This window comes from Bactrocera dorsalis, chromosome 1 (assembly GCF_023373825.1).
Source record: "Bactrocera dorsalis isolate Fly_Bdor chromosome 1, ASM2337382v1, whole genome shotgun sequence".
Lineage (NCBI taxonomy): Eukaryota > Metazoa > Arthropoda > Insecta > Diptera > Tephritidae > Bactrocera > Bactrocera dorsalis.
Window position 1 is genome coordinate 53,370,846 of NC_064303.1, and position 27,982 is coordinate 53,398,827.

A 27,982-nucleotide genomic window follows, 5' to 3' on the forward strand; every position below is an offset into this window, starting at 1 on the left:
ACCAAATCAATAAAATAAGAAATTGTAAATAACCGCAAAGAAAATTAATAACAGCAAACAACGCATACACTGTTTTACTATAAGTCGGATGAGGCCGCAAAATATAGTTCCTAGTTCCTCGCCATACACATCTACGAGTAAAATAAATAAATAGCAAATATTATGTTAAAAACTTAAGGCATTTTCAGAATGGACAGCATGTATTCTGCGCCCCCGGCAATTCTATCAGCAGTATGCCGAAATACATGCAAGAGTATATATGTACATACGCAATACTAGGCAAAATATTCGCCTAGGGGGCCTAGGATGTTTAAATGAGTTAAGCATCCACCCAAGCTCCTCGGGAAAACTGGCGCACTCTAACAAGACAGCTTGATTCACCACAGCTGATGACATCAAAACAACTCACCATACCTATACACTCACTCATCAATAAGGATGGACAAGGAGAAGGCAGATACAATTCGGTCATCAATTCGTTCTACACAAGCCGCCCAGCCACAACTTTCACACTTTCGCTTCTATACTGCGCCGCGGAATTCCCACTTCTTTTCGATCGTCATCGTTCTTCATCATCAACTCTTCTACCTATATATGTACATACATATATTTTCGCAAAGCATTCTTTAAACAAACGATGTCTTTAAATAAATTGTGCCTGCTAAATAAATAACTTTTTTCCATTTTAAACACTCGCGCGAGTGTGTTGTATTCCCCAATAAATTGGGTCGGTAAATAACTAAAAGTAAACAAACTGAAAAGCCGAAACTCGCTGCGTTATTACGATGTCTCAAAACGACGATCTGGCTGCAACATCAGAAGTGGGCTCTGGCTCGCTACCTAACGAATTAGATGGGCCATGGCGAGTTGTAATGGAGATGCAAAACAAAAATTTGATTGAACTTATCAAGGCCGTTCAATCATCGACACCCGAAACAACGAATAAAAAAACAATTACACTACCAAAATTTAACGCAGACCTTGAGCCCAAAGGAGAGATGATTCATCATGGTCAGACGTTTATAACAACATTCGACTCTGGAGCGGAATGTTCATTAATTAAACAAAATATGTGTATCAAATTAGTTGGTAAGAGAATTAACAATGTTGTGATGTTAAAGGGTATTGGTGGTGCCGGCATATGTAGCACATTACAGATACTTAGCAACGTAAAAATTAGTCAACGCTATATTGAAGTTTTGTTTCATGTTGTGGACAATGAATATTTGAAAAATTATATTATTATTGGTCGAGAAGTATTGTCCCCTGGATTTAATGTTATAATATCACCAGGTAAATTCGAAATTATTAGATCAAAAACTTTAAACTTTTGTTAAAATGATGAGAAATTTTGTGAATTAAATACTGATCTTGTTGGGGAAGATAGAGATAAATTACAAAATTTATTGGGAAAATATTCAAAATCTTTTATTAAGGGAATTCCTTCGAGTAGAGTTATTCCGGTGAAATGAAAATTAAATTAGTAGACCCACGAAAAACTGTTCAAAGAAGACCATATAGGCTTAGCCCAAATGAAAGAGAATTAGTACGAGACAAGATTAATGAATTATTGCAATGTAAAATTATAAGGCCAAGTTGCTCACCTTACGCTAGTCCCGCTAACGGCACTCATCGTTTGTGTGTTGATTACCGTGAGTTAAATTCTAATACAGTCGCAGATAGATATCCCTTGCCCCTTATATCAGACCAGATAGCCAGACTTTATGGAGCGAAATATTTTACATGTTTAGATATGGCAAGTGGGTATTATCAAATTCCCATGCACGAAGAGTCGGTAGAGTGTACAGCATTTGTCACTCCAGATGGGCAATATGATTTTTTGGCAATGCCTTTTGGACTCAAGAATGCCCCTTCAATATTTCAACGCACAGTTATGCAGACACTTGGAGATCTTGCAAATACGTTTGTTGTCGTTTATATGGATGATGTAATGGTGGCTGCTGCAACAAAAAGTGAGGCTTTGGAAAGGTTACAAATCACTCTTGAGTGTCTCACGAATGCTGGATTCTCATTCCATATAGAAAAATGTTCTTTTCTCAAGTCAACAGTTCAATATCTAGGATATAAAGTGAGTGCAGGTGAAATCCGCTCGAATTCGCGTAAAGTTACAGCGTTAACTACTTTGCCACCTCCTCAGTCAGTCTCTGCTTTACGTCAATTTATTGGATTGGCGTCTTATTTCAGGCAAATTATGAAAGGATTCTCCTGTTTTATGAAACCGTTATATCTTTAAACCTCGGAAGAGAATGATTTTGAAATGAATGATGAAGAAATTAGACAAAAAGTTATTTCTATCCTTATGCAAAAACCAGTCTTAGTAATTTTTGATCCGAACCACTCTATTGAGTTGCATACCGATGCAAGTTCTCGGGGATACGATGCCATTTTGTTACACAAAATCAACAACAAGTCGCATGTCATTGAATATTTTAGTAAAGCTGCTTTTCCTGCTGAATCATGGTATCATTCTTATGAGTTGGAAACTCTTGCTGTTGTTTTGTCTATAAAACATTTTCGCCATTATTTATTAGGTAGAAATTTTGTTGTCTTCACTGGTTGTAACTCACTTAAAGCACCAAGAACTAAACAGGATCTATGTCCCAGGGTACAAAGATGGTGGGCGTATTTACAGTCTTTTACATTTGACATATAATATAAAGAAGGTAAACGAATGTCTCATGTTGACTTCTTTTCAAGAAATCTGCCTTCAGCAGAGTTGACTTGCAAAATTCCAGAAAAACGACTTAATTTGGCAGAAATATCTGACAATTGGCTTTTGGCCGAACAGCGTCAAGATTCTGAAATAGTTAATATTGTAAATAAAGTAAAAGAAAATTCTCCTGCTGAGGATATTGCTAATCGAAAAATTCAGCGAAATGGTAGAACTCGATCTTTACCAATTGTTCCTCGACCATTTAGATGGTCCGTAATAAATCAGATCCATGAGTCCATCATGCATTTGGGATGGGAGAAGACCTTAGATAAGGCCTACGACTATTACTGGTTTGATAACATGTCCAAGTATATTCGAAAGTTTGTTGAGAACTGCATTACGTGTAAAATGTCAAAGTCTTCTTCGGGTAAAGTTCAAGTAAGTCTTCATCCAATACCAAAAGTAAATACACCTTGGCACACCATTCACATCGATATAACTGGAAAGCTGAGTGGCAAGTCTGATCAGAAGGAGTATATCATTGTTCAAGTGAACGCCTTTACCAAATTTGTTTATTTAACCCACACGCTTAAAATTGATGCTGAAAATTGCATAAATGCTGTCACGTCTGCTATTTCTCTGTTTGGAGTACCGGATCGCATGATAGCGGATCAGGGCAGATGTTTCGCCAGCACTAGATTTAGTGAGTTTTGTTCACAACAAAAAATTAATTTGCATTTGATTGCGACAGGTGCAAGTAGAGCAAACGGACAAGTTGAACGCGTTATGAGCACCTTAAAGAACTTATTAACTGCCGTTGAAACTAGCAATCGATCTTGGCAAGATGCATTAGGAGAAGTTCAATTAGCGAGGCATCAAACAAAATTAAGTCCCAAGTTTAAAGGGCCGTTCCAAATAACTGAATTGTTAGAGGGGAATAGATATATGTATGCTCAGGTCTTTGACAAATAATAGAAAATATAAATATGCTCATGAAGACATAAGGAAAATGCCAAATGAGCAAATACCAGTTGACTTTGAAAGTTGTGATAAGGGTTTGAGTAATGAAATAGTTGAAAAATACACTGTTGAAAGAGACAGTAATGAAAGCATGTAAAAAGAAACTGTTGATAGAGACAGTACAGGTGCCTTAAGGGCTAATAATGAAATCTGTAATTACAATGTAAGCACAAGTGCAAAACGATTGTTTTGATCATGGCGTGTGGCGCATTAGATAACAAAATGTTAAACCTGAATGGTTAACGAGAATGTAAAAATGAGCTGTGTCAAAGAAAACAATTTATATTAGTAAAAAAAAAAATGGAAATGTAAATGTATAGTAAGTTGTAATGGAAATTATAAGTTTTTAGATGGAAAATTAGAAGTTATTATTATTTTTTTTATTTTTTTTTATTTATTATTTTTTTTTTTTATATATTATTATTATTATTTTTTTTTATTTATTATTATTTTTTTTTTATTTATTATTATTTTTTTTTTATTTATTATTATTTTTTTTTTATTTATTATTTTACATTGTACCTAGTATATAAAAATAAATACTAACAACAATTCTGGTCTAAATAATTAGGAGAGATACTTAAAAGCTAAATGTTAAGAAATACATTTGCTGCTACTGTTGTATTACTAGGTCGGTCAACCGGATTCCTCGCCCAGCAGTTTCGATGAGTCTGGAAGCTTCCTCATTAACGTGCTGTCTGAGCTTTTTTTTTTGAGACTTTGCTAATTTGGAGATTTCATTTACCACTGAATTCACGCCTAGATCACGGTGCAGGTCAGCAGATCTAATATACCAAGGAGCATTAACCAAAGTCCTTAGTACTTTACTTTGAAAGCGCTGAATGCTGGCAATACAGCTTTGACTTGAGCAACCCCATAGTTGGGCTCCGTAGGCCCAAACTGGCTTTAGGACTTGATTATAAAATAACACTTTGTTTTGTACTGATAGCTTGGATTTCCTGCCAATTAGGTGGTAAAGTTTGCAAATTTCATATCAAGCTCGCTCCTTTTTTTTGACATGTTCTTTCCAGCTTAGCTTAGCATCTAAGGTGATACCTAGGTACTTAGCACTGTTATGGTGTGGTATCGGAATCGTATTTATATAAATTGGAAAATATGCCGGCTTTTTCAAGGTAAAGTCGACATGAATTGATTTGGTGTCGTTTAATTTGATGCGCCACTTAGATGCCCACTTAGTAATTGCGTTGACTGCTGTCTGCACTCGTCTACTAGATACTAAAGTTGACTCTCCGGATGCTAACAAAGCTGTGTCATCCGCAAATATCGCTGTCATATAACTAGGATCAGATGGGAGGTCACTGGTAAAAAGCAAATAAAGCATTGGCCCCAACACGCTTCCCTGGGGAACACCGGCTTCTATCGGTTGCAAGTTTGAATACGCATCCTCTTGTTTAATGCGGAAGTATCTGTCTTTTAAGCATGATGCAATCATTTCACAAAATTGTTTGGGTAGCATGTATTTCAATTTGAGCAGTAGACCCGTATGCCAAACTTTGTCAAAAGCTTGAGACACGTCCAAAAAGGCCGCCGTACAAACGTTCTTTTTATCGATTGTATTTTCAACGAAATTAACGATTCGGTGTACCTGGTCAATTGTAGAATGGTGGTCACGGAAGCCAAATTGATGTGTTGGTATTAGGTGTTTCTGAGCGATTATTGGTTTGAGCCTATTTATGAGTACATTCTCAAAGATTTTAGATAAGGCTGGCAGCAGCGAAATTGGTCTATATGATGTAACATCGTGTACTGGCTTACCCGGCTTAGGTATCATTATGACTTCAGATACTTTCCAAAGCGATGGCACGTATCTTAAGCATAAAGCACTGTTTATAATGTTTACAAGTTTTTTTATACAATTCTTTGGTAAATTGCGTAATATTTCTCCAGTTATTAAATCGTACCCAGGTGCTTTTTTGAGTCTTGTGTTCCCGATAAGATATTTCTTTAATAGTAACAGGAGAAATGCTGATGTGTGGATCCAACCAACTATTTTCACAGTTTATCTCATACCCATCGTTAGGCGTAAATGTGTTTCTCAAATGATTTGCAAATACGGCAGCTTTCTGTTCATTAATTTTTGGCCCATTCAGTTTCGTTTAGTTTTAATGGTGCTACATGTTTTATTTCTTTATTAATATTTCTTGCAGCTTTCCAGAGTGAATAGTCGGTGGATTTATCAGCTGTTAGTTTAGCCAGATAAGTTTTGAAGGCAAAATTTTTAAACTCTTTAATTTGTGCTCTAAGTTTCGCTGTACATTTGTTAAGCTCAGTTTTGAGAGCAGAGGACCTAGTTTGCTGCCATCTCCGTCGAAGCTTACGCTTTTTATGTATACTTTCTAAGATGTGTTTTGGGTATTTGGTACTACTTGGATTCACGCGGGTATTTGGTGTATTCTTCCACGCAGAAGTTATTATTGAATAAACTTTATAAGTTGGTTAATTGGTAACAAAGCATCTTTGATAAAATTGCACGAGGTCGTGTATTGGTCAGGATGGCCGTGTCGGCGCACCCTAATAGTGTGTGGATGTTGGTATGCGTCTGTGAGTGTATGTGTATACAGTTTAGGGAATTTCATAAGAATACTAAGTTCTTATTATTGCATCAGCCGTTGATTGTGCTGCGATTGGTTGTCTGCATGTTGTCGCTTTGGGAAGTACCGTTTTAGCGGGGCGCCAGCGTGGTGACGCTGTCGCCGAGTGTGGTTCGGTGGCAAGCACAGAAAGATTCCTTCTTCAGTTGTGTTTTAAAACTTAGTGATTGAAGTGTATAAAGTGAACAAAGTAAACAAACTAAAAGGACGAAACTCGCTGCCTTATTACGATGTCTCAAAACGACGATCTTGCTGCAACATATACATATAAGCGGATCTTTTGTAATTGTCTTTTGTGCTAATGTGAGCTCGTTTAGAGATCACTGCACTTTGTACATATACATATGTATGTATAACGCTTTTATATGCAATCCTGCTTGTTTTTGTCGGTCAAAAAACAAGGGGTATGAGGGATGTATGCCAATGTATTTTACGTATATACACAAATGTAAGACCGTAGGAAAAGCCAGCAATAATATATTAGTAATATGATTTGTGTTTTTTGAAACTCTTTTCTTTGTTCTTGGTTTTTGTGGGGACAAGTAGCGGTGTATGTCTACTTTCTTTGATTTTGCGATCAGTGCCCTACTCTTAGTGACGGTCAACTCTTCCTTTTTTTTCCGGTGCTAGTCTCCTTCCTTGGTAGTGTGCAGGTCTCGGGGTGTGATGCCCAGGTAAGTTGTTGTGTCTTGTTATTTTTTCTCCCGTGTGGATTTGATGTTTGTATATTGGTTTAGTTTCGCGCCAGTTTTATTTATTGGTATTAATTTTTGTAACGCGCCTATTTGCTGTGTGGAATATGTTTGTGGACGTATACACACTGGTGGTCACATAATTAAGGACACCCCGTTTTCTTTTAAAACATTGGTTTATTTTATAATTTAAAAGCGACATATTTTTTTTAAACCTAAGTTGCCATATTTATTATCTTCTAAGATATAGATTTATCGAAAATTTAACCAAAAAATTTATTTCCATTCAACGTGTGACAATCAATTAATATATATATATTTTGACTTGGTCAACTAATTATAGACACTTTAGATTTTTGGTTAGTATATTAAAAATAATACTAAAAAAATTAAAATTTTATTACGAATTAATATTTTTAGTTAGTATTTTCGGAAAGCCTTTTGATTCAAGCCTAACTTTACAACTTCTAGGCAGGCTACCGCCCAAACGCTGACATCGCTCAGTTGATATGCTCTGTCATACATATTTCCTTTACATTTTGAAATAATTCGTCAGCATTTTTGATTGATTTTTTCCCCAAGCCTTTTTTGACATCTGCCCTGAGGTTTCGAATGAATTTAAGTCCGGGCTCTGGGCAGGCCAATCCAAAACCGTAATGTTTTCGGACGAAAGCCAAGATTTAACATTCCTGGCAGTGTGCTTGGGGTCGTTATCCTGCATAAAAATGTACGGTTCAGGCATAGCTTCACTAACGCCAAAATTCACGCTATTTTAAAGTTTTCCTTCGTTAAAGCCAAATCCGCTAGAGAAAAGATCTGTGAGATTAATGGTGTTTTGGGGGATGGTACTCTATCATTTCGGAACTTCGGAGGAATGGTTTCGACGATTCAGTTCGGGTGAAAACGACACCATGGATAAGCCAGCCGGCGGAAGACCTGTGTCTACGAATACCGATCAAATCATGGAAAACATCGCCTTAGACCGGCATGTGACATCTCTTGACATCACCCAGAAGATGGGAGTTAGTCACCAAACCATTTTAAGCCATCTGCAGAAGACTGGATACAAAAAAAAGCTTGATGTTTGGGTGCCGCATGATTTGACGCAAAAAAACCTTCTGGACCGAATCAACGCCTGCGATATGCTGCTGAAACAAAACAAACTCGACCCATTTTTAAAGTGGATGATGACTGGCGACGAAAAATGGATCACATACGACAATATGAAGCGAAAATAGTCGTGGTCCAGTGGCCAAGTCGGGATTGATGGCCAGGAAGGTTTTACTGTGTGTTTGGTGGGATTGGAAGGGAATCATCGACTATGAGCTGCTCCCATATGGCCAGACGCTTAATTCCACCATCTACTGCGAACAACTGGACCGCTTAAAGCAGGCGATCGACCAGAAGCGTCCACCAGGACAACGTTTTTTTTTTCTTTGAAGATTATCTATTTCAAATGGTCTCAGATGGTCCAACCGTTGAGTCAAATTTTCCGGGAACAAACGTCACCGAGATAACGAGCTTCAATTTCAGACATCAAATAGTCGGTTATCTTGGAACGTTAAGTTCTCACCGTCATCATTTGTGGAGAAATATGGACCGATGATTCCGCCGGCCCTCAAACCACACCTAACCGTTGTTTTTTCTGGTTTAAATGGCAGCTCTTGGCTCGGTAATTTTGCTTGTTTACATATCTATGGAGTTAGAAATGGGCCCCATTGCTGAAAAAAATTTGGTTCGAAACGTCGGTTATTCTTGGAACTTATCAAAAGCCCATAAAGCAAAGCAATGTCTCTTTTGAAAGTGGAACGTTTCAGTTCTTGCACAAGCTCTATTTTGTACGTTTTCAATTTATGATATCGACATAAAATGCTACAAGTTGTTCAATACGTCAGTCCAAGTTGTGGGGACGGCGCCGAATCGACCCACAGTCTTCGTGTACGCTCTCAGGTGCGGCTCCTATATTTTCTTCATTACGTGCTAGACATGGTCTATTTGGAAGAATATTAAATAATGAAAGCTTGATGTTCAGATGGGTGAAGGTGTTGAGTGGGAAGGTAAAAACATATATTTAAAGTATTGACCATTACTCCATTACTTTTACATATTTCGACAATTTGTGAACGTCATGACATAGGAAATGTTCGTATTTCGAGGCAAACCAACCAGACACCCAATTTTCGATTTCTTTCCTCCGCAGAAGTGTTGTTTAACCAATGCATATCTCATCGATGAAAACAAAAGTCACAAGAGGCCAAGTCTGGTGAATACGGCGGATGAGGCAGCGGCTTCCAACCAAGTTTTTTCATTTTATCCTAACCGATTTTGCTTTGTGTGCAGGTTTATTGTCTTGTAACAAAATTATTTTGCCGTGTCTTCTGGCCCATTCTGGTCGAATTTCCATCAATGTATTGTTCAAATTTACCATTTTTGGTATGTAGCGATTATTATTACAGTTTCACCAGGTGTTAGAAGCTAATGATATACCACACCCTTCTGATCCCACCAAATACAAAATACTGTTTTCCTACCGAATATATCGGATTTTCTTTGCTTAGGATTTACAAAAAAATTCGAAGCAAAACTTATTTTCTTTCTCATTTTTTAAGCAACATTTCACAAGTATTTTTTCGGTATTCCATATGTCTTTCATTCAATTCATTCTGCCTCCATTTTCCACACTTTTGGATATTTCTTATTGCTTCCAAACAGTCTTGTTTGTTGCGCAACATTTAAAATGACTGACACAAAGACAATATTCCTTGCAGTTCAGGGTCTTCAAACTCTTTCGTTGGTTTTTCAATTCTCACATCAAAGACATTATCTCAGAACCCTTGAAACCATCTTTTGCATGTTGCTTCTGGTAGAGCATGATCACCACATGCAAATCATCACTTTTCGGAAACATATTTAACATTCTCAAAAAACAAAATGTTCAATGCCTGTAAGGTTGTTGAATATGTTTGATAGATATCATGCCAACGAAGTAGAAAAAAATTAAGGCTAGTTCACAACAAATGTTCCCTACTAACACATTTGTATGTTGACGTTCACATCATACGTGGTACAAACCAAAAGGATATAAATACAATTAAAGAAGGACTAAGGTCGGGTGCAACCGAATATTTTATACTCTTGCAACTTGCAAGAATCAAAGCCACGAAAGTATCTTAAGGTGTAAAACTTCAACCAGGAGATCGGAATCCAAGGAGTTAAATATACAGCGGCTCACAGCTTATTTCGTGTGCTCTTTTATTTAAAAGAAAATGTGAAATATTTTCCATACCATATTTATTTTTAAAAAATCGTAAATGCACATTCAAAGCTAAGTTGTTCTACATTACGAACACATACAAAAACATTCAAAATAATTTCTTCTTAAGTATAATCAGCCCTATCACGCAGTCCATCGTAGAGTGTTTTTTCGGGAAAGTTACGAAACTGCTATCATGCAATTCGAACAGTTCCGAAAGTAAATTCGAAATTCGTAGAGTTGCGTTCACTGAATTCACTCGGAACGGAAAATTTTTAAGTTTAGCGGAATTTTTGTACGACAGGTTTGTGCTAACGGAGAAATAAATTTCCATATGTGAGAGTCATGATTGCTGCCAGGAAACTGAACATTGACATAACGTATTTTCATTTTATTGTCGCATATCTGCAAAACATTGATTAAGATGTTTGAAATGCGAATTTGTCACCAAACTTACAATCATGGCATTGATACTAAAGTATCCTTTGCGGTTATAATAGAGAAATTTATCTTTAGTTGGGGCAACGATTTTAATATGTGCCCCGTCTACACATAAAATCGCGCCTGGAAATCCATATTTCTGAAAAAAATCCTTTTTCGCTTCCCTTTTTTCAACATCACTTAAATCGAGGTTTATCCACTGAGGGCACAAATGAGACTGAAGCAATCCCAATACTTATTTTAAGATGCAACAAAATGTTGACTGAGCCATTGGAATATCGAAGTCTTTACCCACGCCATGCTAATAGCCTCCTTCAGCTAAAAACCGTAAAACTGAAGACAATCGATGAAGTAAAGATATAGACGACGATCTTGAAGAACTTGCATTCCTCTCTAGAACATCGAGGACATATGTAAAGGCCGCCTTGTTTAAGCGATAGTTTTTAATAAACCTGTTTTAGAAAAATAATTTTAATAAAATTTAACAATGAATTTTTATGGATTTATGAACTGTACATTGTTTCGTCCACATCGAAAGGGTTACTCCTGTCTCTCAGTGATTTTCGGTGAATTTTTATATCACGCCGACTTCTCTCACGTTCTTCCTCAAGCAACATTAATGAAAACGTTAGCGAATACATATTTTTTGTTCGTAAAATCAATTTGAATATAAACGTTTCCTCTTTTATTAATCCTAATTTTTCTTCTACACAGCTGATTTCGAAATGTCAAAATTCAAAATTAAGTCTGGCAACAAAAGTTTCGAATTCACATGAATTCAATGATAGCAAATTGTTCGTATTCGTAGCGGACATTCGTATTCGTAGCTTTGCTACGATGGATTGCGTGATAGGGCTGAATATATACAGCAAATACAAAATACAAGGTACATCGACGTCACAGCTTATTTCGTGTGAAAACTATTACCGTTGTCGGCGTTAGCATACCGTTAAGTAAGAACAAGCATTTGAAGTTTAATTTGAATATAACGTAAGGGGTCATCGTACGTCTTTTGAAAAACGCGAATATGTGATTGCACATTACAAAAACGCAGAAAAAATTGCTGAAATTGTAGATTTAAGTATTTCGACCCTCCAATATCGTAATGCCCCAAATAAAATTTTCACAAACGCCGAAGAAAGGTGGATAATAAGAAAAATTAAAAAAGAACCAACTGCAAGTGCTCCAGACTTGACAAAAGAGGTTGAGACAGTGCTTGGTAAGTCATGCAATCCTGAAACAATAATTAGGATTCTACGCAAAGCTGATTTCCATGGTAGGACAGCTGGAAACAAACCGTTTGTTAGTGAGCGTAACAAAAAGGCCAGGTTGCAGTTTGCTGAAAAGTGTTTAATAAAGACGAAACATATTGGGAAGACGTTATTTTTGCCGACGAAAGCAAATTTAAGCTCTTTGGCTCCGATGGAAAGTCTTTTGTATGGTGTAAGCCCAACGCGGAGTTAGAACCGAAGAATCTACGTGGCACAGTTCAACATGGTGGAGGAAACGTAATGGTTTGAGGCTGTATGTCATCAAAATATGGATAAAACCATTTATTTAAATTTACTAAAAAATAATTTGCTACAAAGTACAGAAAATTGGGCATTCGAGACAGGTTTAGATTCTACCAAGACAATGACCCGAATCACAAGTCACAATTAGTGCAAATGTGGCTTATATGGAACTGTCCCCATTTGGTAGAAACGCCGGCACAATCACCTGATCTCAACGTAATAGAGAATTTATGGAGTGTTTTCGCAAAAAAAACTTTAGAAAACATCATATTAGCAACAGCGTTAGTGGTGGAATGGGAGAAAATATGTATCTCCAGGATACACTTAAAAACTTGCTGGTTCCATGCAATCCCGGCTAAATCGGTTTTAAAGCAAAAAGATTACCCCACAAAATATTAATTTACAAAAAACTTCATTTAATTCTAAGAAACATTCATGTATTTTTAAGTTTCGTTGAGCACACGAAATAAGCTGTGATGTCGATTTACCTTGTATTTTGTATTTATTATATATAGTATATTATACCTAAAAAGAAATTATTTTGCATGTTTTTGTATGTGTTCGTAATGTAAAATAACTTAGCTTTGAATGTACATTTAAGATTTAAAAAAAAATTAGGTATGGAAAATATTTCACATTTTCCTTTAAATAAAAGAGAACACGAAATAAGCCACTGTACATATACTACTTGTATGTATAACTCATACACTAAGTGTGTTTAAAAAACCGAAAATCATTATATGTGTTATAAAGAGAGTTGGGTATCGTTCCATTTTATCTATTTTTGGCAATACAAAATACTAAAATATGTTCCCATGTTCAAGTTTTTGCCCAATTTTATACATTTTAGACACAAAAATACCTGAATTATGATTAAAGCACGCTCCTTTAATTTCATTGATATAACTCACATATTGGCTGACTAAATATTGTTTTAGTAGTTTTTAACACCACCGTTATATGGGGAGTGCACGGAGTTATCTTCCGATTTCATCTATTTTTAAAGAGGAGTTAAAGGAATTTGTGGTGAGCGAACTTGGTTATTGTAGCTGAAGTAGATAGGAGATATCGCTCATTTGCTGCAAGACCGGCATAATTCAAAAAACGTGATTTTTGAGTTAATGCTGCAGAATTGTTCGTTATATCATACTTCATGTTGAGTGAAAAATTCATATGAATACCTCTTATATGCTCCGCTTGAGAAGAGGTGTAAGGTTGGAGTCACCGTGTAAGGTTGTAGTAAGTTGAAAACTTTAAACGCGTTTTCTGGCGAATCGATTTTTTTGACTTATGCCGGTCTTACAGCAAATGAGCGATATGTACATTAAACCAAATAGGGGGCGGGGCCACGCGATCCCTTGTGATAAATTACAGTTCTATATCTAAATTTAGTGCCTACTTATTTTTTTCAATATTTATTTATTTATTGGATCAGCTTGGTAAGGCATAACAATAAGTATTCAAATCTGAAACTAAAGAAGCTCATGAATTTGGTTGAGCTTTTTTGGAAGTTGGACGTTGCTCCATAGTAGGCTGGTAGATCTTTTAAAAGGAGTTTGATTGCAAGAATTTACCAAGGCATTAGCCAATGGGTTTGGATGTTCGCGAAGTTTAGAAATATATCTCATTCAGCTCTCCTCTATCTCCTTCTTTACCATAGGAATATCAAGATCTTTATGAATATTTTCATTACGAATGTACCATGGTGAACCCGTGATTGTTCTAAGCTTTTTAGAACCTTTTGTATTATATCAATGTTTGTTGCCTATTTATAACCTTTTATACGTTTTCGATTAATGGCGTTTTGTGGGCATGATAGTGGCCCGATTAAGCCCATCTGCGAACTCCATCTTACTTTCTTACCAAGGAACATTGTTTTATCGAAATATCTTTATTTTTGCACAAGTTACATCTTGCACGAACGGACAGACGGACTGACAGATACATTAGTTATACAAATTCATTATATTTAGGTAAAACTTGGAACGTTTTGAGTGTTTAAGGCTCAGTTCCAAATGGCTTGTCAAAGTCGCAGTAAGTGTTAATTCTCCGAATTTGAGGATGGCGGTAAAAAGTAAAAAAAAGTAAAAACCGGTGAAATACATTATTGATACGCGGAGAGAATATTTTTAGAATAATAAACTGAGTTCCGGACCTGTGTACATTGCGGTATTAAAACTTCTGTAAAAAAAAAGGTCTACCTTATGTTTCAGGAGTTCACATCTTCTTTTAAAAAATTAAGCACATTCTGTTTGTACATATCTAAATCTGGTTTTCCTTTTCTTCTCAGGCTTTGAACAAAAAATCTCATATTTTGGTCAAATTTTCGCCATTTATTGGTCAAAAAAATAAATTGTAATGAAACACGAAAAAATCCTTGGTTCAGTAACTAGATAATGTTATTTTAAAAACGTGTACACAATACGAAATTTCGAGAAATCGGATAAGTAGTTTTTTTTTTTTAATTCCCGAAATAAAACGTTTTTTAGGCCCCTTAACAAAAATTTAGTTAATAAACTATTTAAAATAATTTTTAACTACTTTTAACAACTTAAAAGTTTAAAAATACGGAGAAAAAACAAGGTTATAAAGATTAAAAAGACTGAACGAGACTAGCTACCAACGCCGTACTACGACAATGGGCTCTATGACCATGCCAAATGCGACGCTACCATAACCTTGCGGTCAACAAGGAGCTACTACTGACTCCCAGTCTGATATATCCTCCACCCTACAAGGCAACGCACCGTCTTTTTCAGACCTTAATACGTCGGAACATGACATCAATTAGATGCAATTCCTGCTCTGTGTGGTGTCATTTCTCGACATGTTCTGGTTTGCGCGCACACACATGGGACTGGGGTGTGCTATTCGATGTCCGCTGCTGTAGGAGTCTTTTCCCGCAGGTAATGCATGGTAAAAAAGTCATGTAATAATCTCTCCGGATTGAGCAAACTTTAGACTACGATCAAATACGAGGACACACGACGTCGGTTTATACTGTAACCTGATAAGGTCAAACTATATGTTACCAGGCGATTGCTCAAAATGTCAAAATACACCACTGGAGTTAATTATCTCGCCGAGGTTTTCAGTTGGCCACTGACCACCCTTACCATTTCCAATGTATGGAAAATCGGAAGAGTGGTCCTACTACTGAAACCTGGGAAGTCTGTTAACCTAGAGGAGGCTTACCGCCCGATAACTCTTCTTCCCTCATTAGTGCAAACTCTTACGGCCTTGCTGCTCCCGAGCTTCACACACCATTGGTGTCTAGCCGAATACAAGCACGGCTTCCTTAAAGTGCACAGCACTTAGCGCCATAAATGCCCAGATAACTTGTGGCCTTAACCAGAAAGGCAAAATTCCAATTTCTTTGGCGCCGTGATTTGAAGATACCTTTGGAAAGAAGAAGTCCGTCTGAAAATTTCAAAAATTATAACATTTCAACAAGATTTTTCACTACATTTCGGATTTTTCATTTCAAATTCATTAAATTAAATTGTAAAAATTTAAAAAAATTCACATTTTATCATCATATTTTAAAAATTACTTTTTACACTTCTGGTAGACATCGTTATGTGTATCATGAGGAAATGGAGCGCTGCCATACAATATTATGCAAATATGAGCAATTCTCTGAAATTCCACTTTTTCGCAAAAATTTATCTTTCAATATTTAGCAATCTAAGTTCTTTTGTGAAAGTACTTCAGTCATCCCGAGATTTGGCTTGAGAATAGAGTAATTTTTTTTTAAAAAACCGAAAACCTTGAAGAAATAACGCGAAAGTAGAAACAAAGAAAACTTGGTCGTTGAAAAGTCCTTCAATTTTGGTGTCTAGGATGTGGACGCTCGTTTTTCTCATAATTGTAAACACTCTAACCTTATCAGCTCTGAGTGTGCTAAGTGACTTTTAAATTAACTAATTTTGCTTAAAAAACGAAAATAAAAGAGAAATGTGATCTTATTTTAATGTTTAAAGTGTATATTTGAATATACAAAGTGACAAATGATAAAAAATTGAGTCAAACATTGTGAAATACCACGCGAATATTTTGAAAAGTATAAGTCTTACAACATTATTTTTACATATATAGTACCTTCTCTGAAAAAGCTCCGCTATCATCACATACTCGATCTATACCAGAATTCGTTGTCAGTCCCCGACCGTCAAAGTAATCGGAATCGTGATATCAGAAATCCTCCTTTGAGAGGACTTGAGAAAAGTTTTTGACAATCACTCCTACAAGATTGAAAAGGTAGACCATGAACTATCTGAGCGGCCGACAATTATTGGTATTTAATCGAGTTGAATAATTTAAATTAGAAGAACTAAACAAAGTGGCCCGCAGGGTGGTGTCTTCACCCTCTAATTACTAATCACACATTTCAAACCTCCCAAAACCACCAGAAAGAGTTTCTATTACCTCATAGCCAGATTATTATACGATAATGATGTCGCGAAATTAAATTTATGACATGTATTCCTTAAATGAGCGCATATCTACTAGAACTTACTGTGTTCTTCACGGTCAGGAACCTTCCCTACCAAATCCACTTCTTCTTTATTGGCGTAGACACCACTTACGCGATTATAGCCGAGTTAACAACATCGCGCCAGTCGTTTCTTCTTTTCGCTACGTGACGCCTATTGGATATTTCAAGCGAAGCCTGGCCCTTCTCCACCTGGTCCTTCCAACAGAGTGGAGGTCTACCTCTGCTTCCCCCGGCGGGTACTGCGTCGAATACTTTCAGAGCTGGAGTGCTTTCGTCCATTCGGACAACATAACCTAGCCAGCGTAGCCGCTGTCTTTTAATTCGCTGAACTATGTCAATGTCGTCGTATATCTCGTACAGCTTATCGTTCCATCGAATGCAATATTCGCCGTGACCAATGCGCAAAGGACCATAAATCTTTCGCAGAACTTTTCTCTCGAAAACTCGCAACGTCGACTCATCAGTTGTTGTCATCGTCCAAGCCTTTGCACCATATAGCAAGACGGGAATAATAAGTGACTTATAGAGTTTGGTTTTTCTTCGCCGAGAGAGGATTTTACTTCTCAATCGCCTACTCAATCCAAAGTAGCACTTGTTAGCAAGAATTATTCTACGTTGGATTTCGAAGCTGTTGTCGCTGTTAGTGCTGGTTCCAAGATAGATGAAATTATCTATAACTGTCAACAGTGACGTGGGAGTGACTGTTCGTTTGATGGCAGGAGATATTTCGTCTTGCCCTCGTTCACTGACCGAATAGCAACTGTCGAGGTATGTCGACGTAAGTTGGCCGAGTTCGTTCAAAGAAAAATATTTCGTTTAGCGTGAAGGTTATAAATTTATATAAGATTGGGATATGCAAATATATGAGTGTGTGTATGTTTCCAATATTGGTTAATTGTTCTTAATTTCGTATCAGTGTTTAGTGACATACTTGTGAGACATGTATCATCAATTTTTACACTATCTAATATGGCATCCCTGACAAAAAGGGACAAATAGGCAACATAGAACAGCGAACAGAAGTTTGAGTTAAAAGTTAGCTACTAGACCGAACAGACGCGCGCAGCAAGTAAACACTAAGAATCAAGAACTAAAATGGAAGGAAGAAATATGTTATAACTGAAATAAATACTTTGAATTTTGTTAATTTAAGAGGGTGACGCACCCCACATACATATTGCTCTGATTTCAAATATATTGATCCGTTTTGTGTGTTGGGTTTATTCCTTCAGCGTGAGGTATTTCTGATTAATTTTGTGTGGATTCTTGTGTTGTATCCTTATTATTTGATGTTGTAACTTAAGATAATGTTCACCTCTTAATGTATTTCAATATGTACTTTGTATAATAATGTTTCACTTATATAAAGTTGTCTTTCAGCTTCTTTAGAAAAACGCGGGAAAGAGTATATTTTGTTTCTCCTCTTTCGCCGTTAAGTAAAGTTGGGGGGATTGATATTTCTCTGCATCACGCCTCTATTATTTTATGTAATTTGTGGGAGTAATTCAGAGGAGAATTTGTTTGAATTGAACAATAATAACAACACTATACTATCTACTCACCGACTTTGATTGATTCTTGGCATTGATCTGTTTAATATATATTCTAAGAGAATACGTTTGCGATCAGTTTTTATGGCTGAATTGGCTTGACCACTTTTCCTTCTGTTATAAACTGTAGACGTTTGGAAAAAAACAAACAATAAAAACATTCTCGTCAATTAACTTCGAATGAAATTAGTTTAATTGCTTTAACTTCAATTCAGCTGAGTGGAGTTGCAAACCGTTATAAAGGTATAGACATAAAATTATAAAACTTTATTCACATGTTCCTTGGCACCCTTAGAAGGAACGACCACCAAATACCGTTAATCGAAGACTTACTATAGAACTAGACTATGTCCAAAGCGCTATAACTAAGCCACAAATTAATATTGAATAGATTAGAAAGAACTTTATACTTGTTGTTTAAATGAGTTAAGTATCCACCCACTCTACGCGGAAAAACGGGCGCACACTAATAAGAAAGCTTAGTTCACCACAGCTGATACCACTCAACACAACTCAACACCCCTCCACATCAATCAACGCAAATAACAAAAAGGCTGGAAAAAAGGATTGCGGACACATTCGATCGACACAAGCCGCACGTCACCTTTCGTTCGCCACATTCTCCATACACGCATCGCCGATACACACTCGCTAATATACTGCGTCGCGTTAATACCCTACGCTAATTTACTTCGGTACGATCAACACCGATCCTGTGCGCTACGGAAAGACTTTTGTTTCGTCAGCGGTTAACTTTTGATACCTTTTTCCGATCAAGTCCTTCTACATCACCAAGTTCAACAGCGATCTCGGCCGTATTCATTTGACCAATTAATTAAGTTCTTCCTTAAGTGTAAATAAAATTTGTGTCAAAAATAAATTATCACTTACACTTACTTATAAGTTAAAAAGAATGCATTTTCACTATTTAAGTTTAAGTGACTCATAAAACCTTATATACAGTGGTGGGCTTCCCACTTGGTTTAGCAACCAAATAAACATGGTCCTTCGAGCCATAGTGAGAGGCACTATGGATTATTAAAACAAGCAAAAAAAAAAGATTTGTGTGGTGAACAAAGACCAAAAACGAAGCTGTGCAGTGTCTCAAAAAAAAAAAAAAAGTACAGAAGAAAAATAGTGCAGTGACACACAAAAAATAAACAAACAAAGTGCAACAAAGTGCAGTAACATAAAGTGCAGTGACGAACAAAAACAAAAAAGAAAACTAAAACCCAAATCAAAAGAGCGGAAAATATAGATATACTGAATAATACAAACATATGTACATATTTACCAATGCTAAAATATAAAACAAAATAGTGCAGTGGAACTAAAAAACAAAAAAAAAACAAAGCTGCGGTGACAAAGACAGAAACTTACAAAACCAAAATATAAAACTTTACAAACACAAAAAACACATAAACCAGGCGCGAAACCCCCAAATAGAAAACAATAAAAACCACACACAGAGAATCGCGCGCGAAATGTAAAAGTTCCTAAATAATAAAACAACACACAAAACGGGCGCGAAACCCTGAAACAAAAAATACATACATAAATGCAATAACAATACGGGCGCGAATTTAAAAAACAAAACCACAAGCAACAACATCTTTAAGGACGGAAAGAAGAGAGGAGAATTGGCGATAAAAGGGGCATGTACATACATACATATGTTATCCCCAAATCAAAGTGAGCGTATCAATTTCACTTTAAATTTAATATATGCACATAAATATGTATGTATGTTTTAAGTTAGGGTTTTCCTATTTAAAACCTAATAAAAAATCAGTACCCAAACTGTAATAATTCAGGGCTGTAATTCAAATTGCCGCATTATTAAAAACAGTTTAATCAAGTACATAAGCTTGGTATTCCAGCAATACCCCTTTTGTTTTACAAGAACAATAAGCAATCAACTCAAATGCGATAGAGAAAAACAGATAAAAATAATACATATGTATGTGCATATTAAAATACCATATATTTCACTTACTTACCTAACAAGTGTAATTGCTATACATATTAATACATTAAATTACATATATAAGAGGACAACGGATAGTACAACTTTTTTCTATTTCGTTTTCGTGCCCTCTCTCTATTACGAAAGAATATAAACATACGGCATACAAACTGCCTATGCTTAAACAAATGACGCGGGAAAGTTAACAATACAACAAATTGTTAAAACATATATATACATACATACATAACTAAACAAATTCTCAAAAAAAACCAAAAGTTCAAAGTCCATATTGGCAATTATACGGCAATACCTCTTGTTCTTTGGAAAACAAAAACAAGCAGGATTGCAGGCAAAAAAGCGCATTGATCTCTTCAACGAGCTCTCAATCGCACAAAACATAAGTACATATATACGCATATAATACAAGTACACGTATTAGGGTGTGCCTAAGTACACAACATTAGGACATAAAAAATATAAATTTATTAAAACAAAAAAAAAAACATTCAATAAAATTAATTCTATAGCAAGTAAAAAAAAAAAAAAACACGGTAATAATAAAAAATAAAGAATCCGTTTTATACGAGATAAGCTCTTATTTATTAAAAAGAGAATTCGGTTTACAGTGAGACAAATTTAACTCATTTTGACCAATTTTTTACTATACAGTAAAAACAATGAACAACAACAAAAATCAAAGTACACCTGGAGCTACACGCTCAAAACAGGTTGCAAGATTTATTTCAGAAAGTGACAGTTTATCAAGATACTGCACTAGATTTGCCGCTTCACCGATTCACGAAAACTCGGAATCGTTATTAGAAGTAAAAGGCCAAAATATTAAAAACTTTTGGACTCGCCTCCAAGCGGCTCATGACGCCATATTAGAATCTGACGATTCAGACTTGCCACATAATTTTAAATCCTCGGCTTACGCAATATACGAAAACTGCTTAGACCAGTATGAAGAAACGAAAGCTATGATCTCCGATCAATTAAAGCTAATAAAAGCAATTGCACCTACTCCCCACAGTAGAGTAGAGCTGCCACAAATAGACAATCAGGAGGCAAGTTCAGGCATCCAACTCGAGGTGCCTGCATGTGATACAGAAACCTTTTACGGAGGTTATGAAGAATGGCCGTCCTTCCGGGACATGTTCACAGCCGTTTACATCAACCATCCACAACTATCAAAGGCACAAAAACTGTTTCACCTCCGATACAAAACAAAAGGTCAAGCAGGCGAAATAGTTAAACAGTTCGCATTAAATGACGACAATTTCAATTTGGCTTGGGAAGCTCTAAAAGCTAGATTTGAAAACGAAAGAATACTGGTCGATAAGCAAGTAACGACACTATTAAACTTGCCAAAAGTTAAAAAAGGAACAAGTGTAGAATTCATCAAACTAGAATCCACTGTTTCAAATTGTTTGTCAGTTCTATCGACACTAAATATTCCCATAGACAGCTGGGACCCAATTCTGGTAAACATTTGCAACGACGCATTACCAGAAAAGTGGTTACTTCTATGGGAGCAATCGCTCTCATCACGAAAAAAGTGCCCAACGTGGCAACAAATGAAAGATTTTCTCACCACCCAATATGAAATTGCGGAAAGGTTAGAAGAAAGAATAATCAAAACTAAGAGCAAACACGACCAAAATGGAAGCTTAAATAGACCCCAAGTTAGTAACAAAATCCATTCAAACAAAAACTTTTACAAAACGCAATCGTTCACATCCGAACAGAAAAAACATACGTCATGCGAACTATGTAAAAGAGGGCATAAACTTATATCTTGCCAGAGGTTTAAAAACTTAAATATTAACGAAAGGAACAACTTTGTCAGGTCAAAAAGACTCTGTACAAACTGCTTGTCCCATACACACAATCTTAAAAATTGCAAAAGCAAATATAATTGCTTATATTGTCACAAAAGACACAACTCAATGCTTCACTACAGCACATTTCCTAGCTCACCCCAAAGAAGCTCTTATACACAAAGAACCACAGATTTAATTGCAAAAGCAAATCCTGAAACACAAAATACTAAAAATTGCCAAGAGACACCATGCTGCTCAAAGGCACAAATATCTCAAACGCTGCACAGCGAAGCACAAAATGGACTAGTCACAGAACTAGTCACCACCATACCAACTCAAGTTGAGTATCATAAAAACAAATACCTTAATTCACAATTAAGGAAATTTCAGAAGTTAAGGAAACTTCCCCCCATAACTACTCAATTAAATAATGGCCGGTACGTCGTACGATTACCACTAGAGCCACAATTTTGCAATACCCCACATAATGGTAGAAAAACCAAAGTCAGATTCCCCCTGACAACTTCATATAAAAACAAAAATATATGTTGGTAACTTTTCGACCCCGCAGGATGGCTTTCGCCAATAATGGAAAAAACAAAATCCTGAATAAATCATTAAGCGGTGGATACTAAAAACCAAATTAGTGCATACGCACTTAACCACCATATATAACAAAATTGTTCCAAAGGGATAAAAAAAAAAAAAAAAAAAGAAGCAGAGGTCGTTCTTATCGTCCCTATATAAGTGCTCCACATAAGGTTTTGAATGGGAATCTGTTGTATAACTTGAACATCCCACTTCAAAAATTATAATTCTAAATGAAGACGTTCGCAGTTACCGGCTACTCTCTTGCAAGACCCCTCTAATGCCACAGTCCTAACTCCAGGGCTAAGGAGTACCCATTCTGGCCATATCTGGCCAGGCGTGGAGTTATTATCCTTCATAAGGCGAGAAAAAATAAAGTCAAAACATTACCGATAATACAGAAAAGGCATATAATAAACTACCGGTATGCCAAACCGATATAAATTAATAAAAGCAATCAGCGTTTTGGTATAGTAACACAATAAGTCGTCAAAGCACGCAAAATTAATTATTACCTCAAGCACCAATATTACACAAAATACAATTGGCTATTAAAACCCGATTTTCCCGATTTACAGCATGTATTCTGCGCCCTCGGCAACTCTACCAGCAGTACGCCGAAATACATGCAATAGCATATACATACGCAATACTAGGCAAAATATTCGCCTAGGGGGCCCAGGATGTTTAAATGAGTTAAGTATCCACCCACTCTACGCGGAAAAACGGGCGCACACTAATAAGAAAGCTTAGTTCACCACAGCTGATACCACTCAACACAACTCAACACCCCTCCACATCAATCAACGCAAATAACAAAAAGGCTGGAAAAAAGGATTTCGGACACATTCGATCGACACAAGCCGCACGTCACCTTTCATTCGCCACATTCTCCATACACGCATCGCCGATACACACTCGCTAATATACTGCGTCGCGTTAATACCCTACGCTAATTCACTTCGGTACGATCAACACCGATCCTGTGCGCTACGGAAAGACTTTTGTTTCGTCAGCGGTTACCTTTTGATACCTTTTTCCGATCAAGTCCTTCTACATCACCAAGTTCAACAGCGATCTCGGCCGTATTCATTTGACCAATTAATTAAGTTCTTCCTTAAGTGTAAATAAAATTTGTGTCAAAAATAAATTATCACTTACACTTACTTATAAGTTAAAAAGAATGCATTTTCACTATTTAAGTTTAAGTGACTCATAAAACCTTATATACAGTGGTGGGCTTCCCACTTGGTTTAGCAACCAAATAAACACTTGTGATACTTAAACTAACAAAGACCCGCACCCAGAAGCAAGGGTTTTGGTCTTTTGTCTATATACAAAGTCTGTCGCAAAAGAAACAGAACTTTTTAAATATAACTGTTTCTAGCGGCGCCACCTATTGGTGGCTATGTGAAATAAAAAGTTTGATCTCTTGTTGACATTTCGTAAATATTTTAAGACAATTGGATAACTATAATCCACGTTATCGATTAAAAAGTGTCAGCAGCTTTTGGTCATCGGTCGTAAAATGCATTTTGAACAAAGAGCAAGGGTTTTGGTCTTTTGTCTACATACAAAATCTGTCGCAAAAGAAACAGAACTTTTTAAATATAACTGTTTCTAGTGCCGCCACCTATTAGTGGCTATATGAAATAAAAAGTTTGATGTCTTGTTGACATTTCGTAAATATTTTAAAACAATTCGATAACTACAATCCATGTTATCGATGAAAAAGTGACAGCAGCTTTTGGTCATCGGTCGTAAAATGCATTTTGAACAAAGAGCAAATATTAAATTTTGTTTAAAACTTGGGAAAACGTTTACTGAAACATTTCAAATGATGAAAAAAATTTATGGTGATCAGTGCCTATCCCGTAGTAATTTGCATGAGTGGTTTAAGCGATTCCAAGAAGGTCGTGAGGACGAGAGCCATCACCGAAAAAAAGTCGTCTTCAGAAGTCAAAAATAAAGACAATGCTGATTTGTTTTTACGATCCCGAGGGATTGTACACTGAGAGTTCGTCCCACCTGGCCAAACGATTAATGCTGTGTTTTACCTTGGTGTTATGAAGCGTCTTTTGTCACGCATTCGTCGTGCTCCACCACAATACCGTCAGGCAGGGTCCTGGCGCCTGTTGCACGATAATGCGCCGTGTCATCGGTCGACGCTTGTCTCTGATTTTTTGACAAAAAACTCCATATTAACCATTAATCACTCACCCTACTCACCCTGTGATTTTTACCTATTTGGAAAACTTCACTTGCCCATGAAAGGATACTGGTTTTAGGACATTTCAGCTATCCAAAAGGCGACGACCGATATTCTCAAGAGCATTCCGAAAAATTACCTTAAACACTCAATTGAAATGCTAATTGACCGGGCTAAACGCTGTATCGAAGCACAAGGAAACTACTTTGAATAAAAAAATATAACTTTTGAAAAATATTAATTTTTGTTCTTTTTTAACAGTCCTTGTATATCAGCAGTCTAGAATCAGATCCTCTGGAGTTTCCGGCTCTATGTTCCAAATCTGTCAGTTTTCAGATGGGTGTATAAACAGGTTATTTTGAAACCTTTCACAGTATATGGTATAATGCCAGAAAAACCATGAATTGATTTCTGGGAAGATTTATAATATTTTTTAATATTAAGTTTGTAATTATCTAGTAGCAACTTTACTTTTACCCATTACGATTCAGGTTCCGGTCCCATCATCCTAGAAGTAACTGCAAAGAGGTAAAGTTCGACATCCAGACTGATAGGCTCTTCGGCTGTAATGTATACTCCTGCTTCAACATCTCGTAAGCTGAGATCGCTTTGACTGCCATTCTTAAAAGGTGGGCTTCTTAATCCGATGATGTATACATTAAACAAACCACTATTGCTACAATACTCGTATATAATCCAAACTTTCAGGAGAATACTTTACGGCATCTCTTAAAGCAGTGTGCAAATGTGATAATCCAGGTCATAACTTCGCCCACTTAAAATTACGATAACTCAAATGAATTCGTTAGAAGCATTAAATTGCACAATCAAGATGATTCGAAAGAGTTTCATGCAGCCTGTGTCAACATTGAACTATTTCTGTGGCACTGTCTATTTTTACTTGAAATATTTTATCTCAGAAAATACTCGATGACTTTTAACCAAATATGTTGCATAACATTATCCTCACATTCAAACATTTTGAAAATGAGAAAAATCGGATTAAAACTACGCCTACTTTCCATATACCACAATTTGTAATTATTATAATTCATTCACTTTACAATATATAAATCGATAGCCAATGATCCAACAAGAACTGTTCAAGCCCCAAGAACTGTTTAAGCCCTATAATTGAAATAGAACAAATATATAATTGGAATTTAGGGATATTTAGTCTCTTCGGTAAAGTTTATGTCAGATACTATGTATCTCATTTGAAATGATTTTCACACAATTTCCGTCAAAAAAATAATGTTAAATTTTTTCGCAACATCTTTATGCTCTTGCAACCTGTTGCTACAGAGTATGATAGTTTTGTTCACCTAACGGTTGTACGTATCACTGAGATAAATATACGGTTATATATGTGTATAAATCCGATCAGCATGACGAGACGATTTGAAATTCGGGGTGACGGACGTATATCCGTCCGTCCGTCCGCCCGCGCAAACTGTAACTGGAGAAAAAAATGAGGATCTTGACGAAAGTTGGTATGCGGGCCTCAGTAAAAAAAAAATTATGAGTTCGTAGGTGAACGTAAGCGGATTACTGGCACGTTAACCGAAAACTTATAAAGTTCCATAACTAGCATTAAATTAAGATATAAAACTGTAATTTGGCATAGGGGATCACAGTAGCAAGGGGCACATGTGAAAAAGCTGTAACAATCAAACTAGTACGGTGCAAATACTGTAAGAGCCCTACCCACAGTGTGAAAATGGATAAAATCGTAATATAACCCCATTCACGTCACATACTCGTATAACGGTACTGTTCAAAACTAATAAAAGCGCAATAACTCAATAACTAGTTACACCAGAGACATTAAATTTAACCTCCGAGATGGTATGAGAGGGCTTTATTTGAGCCGGTGTGAAAATTAGAAGATGAGCGTGGCACCGCCCACATATCTTCGACGAAATTCAGTACATAGTATTTCTCTTATATTCCTATATCTCAGTGTGAAAATGGGCAAAATCAAAATACAAGCACGCTTACTTTCCATATAGCACAATTTCAAATTCGAGCCTTTGCTCCATATGATTGATGTTTGTATGTAAGGTACCTTAAGGTGCTATACCAGTGTGAAACTTTCAAAAATTTTTTTTTTATTTGTTTTTTCGATAGTATATATTTCTTAAAATATTCTGCGAAATCGGCAAGGTCGTATCTTGAATAGTTTTTGAATTGCAGCGTTCTAAAAAGCAACCGCTCGCAGGTATACTCATATATGAGTGAAACTTTTAACGTGTTTTTCTCGAAATGAAACTTTGCTAAAATTTCTGACATCATAACTCAACGAGAAATTAACTGATCGGCTTCAAAAATCTTTTTGATTGAACTAAAATTGTCAATTTGGCATTAAAAAAACGACTTTTTTTTACCTAAAAAAACGATTTTTTTTTTCAAAATTATTAATTTTTGATATCTTTCAAAGATCGCAGGTCATTGTATAGGACATATCTTTAGGTTTAATACACTTTTTGAATTTTTTTTAGAGAATATGTATATATGTATAAAATTGCCTGGGTTCCGATCTTCTTGTCGTTCTACATCTTAAGGTATTTCCCTGGTGTTGATTCTTGGAAGTTGCAAGCGTATAAAATGTTAAGTGTTAAATGTTAAATCCTAAAATTTACATTTAAATCACACAACACGAGTTTAATTTTACGTTTTAATTAAAAGTAACTTTTTTCATGGGCAAAATTACAGTTTGTATTAATTGATAAAACACCTCTATTCATAAAGTGCACCAAATTTTGTAAAGCTCAAAATATAATTTATAAAATATTTGTCTTCGATTCATTCGACTGCAATCGAATGAATGCAAGAACTTTCTCATAGTCTGAGGGTCAACTTTTGTAATATCAACTGCTCCCAACTCTTTGGTTATAGCCATTGCGTATGATGCTTTAACATTTTTTTTGAGTTCTTCGCTATCATATTTGACTCGGACAGCTTCATTTAAAAAACTTGATATGTGAATTAGTGCGTGATTAATACTTTTTCTGTTTTTGAAACTTGCTTTGCTTGCTTGCTTGTATTGGATCAAAAATATCCTATTTCGAAGGTGATAATGGTACTTGAACATGTTTTTCATTGTAAAAGCAAATATGCTTTGGTAATGCTGTGCTTA

General features: G+C 36.0%; 1 protein-coding gene across 8 annotated transcripts in view; it reads left to right on the forward strand.

Moving 5' to 3' along the window:
• LOC115066231 (transcription initiation factor IIB) overlaps positions 1 to 27,982 on the forward strand; it is a 159,829-nt gene that overhangs the window by 42,621 nt on the left and 89,226 nt on the right. Inside the window, exon 2 of one of the 8 annotated variants that reach the window (XM_049446053.1) lies at positions 189 to 19,389. The exons of the other annotated variants lie outside the window; for them this stretch is intronic. Coding sequence (XP_049302010.1) covers positions 1,469 to 2,254 — 786 coding nt within the window. The 5' untranslated portion in view covers positions 189 to 1,468 and the 3' untranslated portion in view covers positions 2,255 to 19,389. Of the gene's footprint in view, positions 1 to 188; positions 19,390 to 27,982 lie in introns of those variants that run through there. 8 annotated transcript variants of the gene reach the window in all.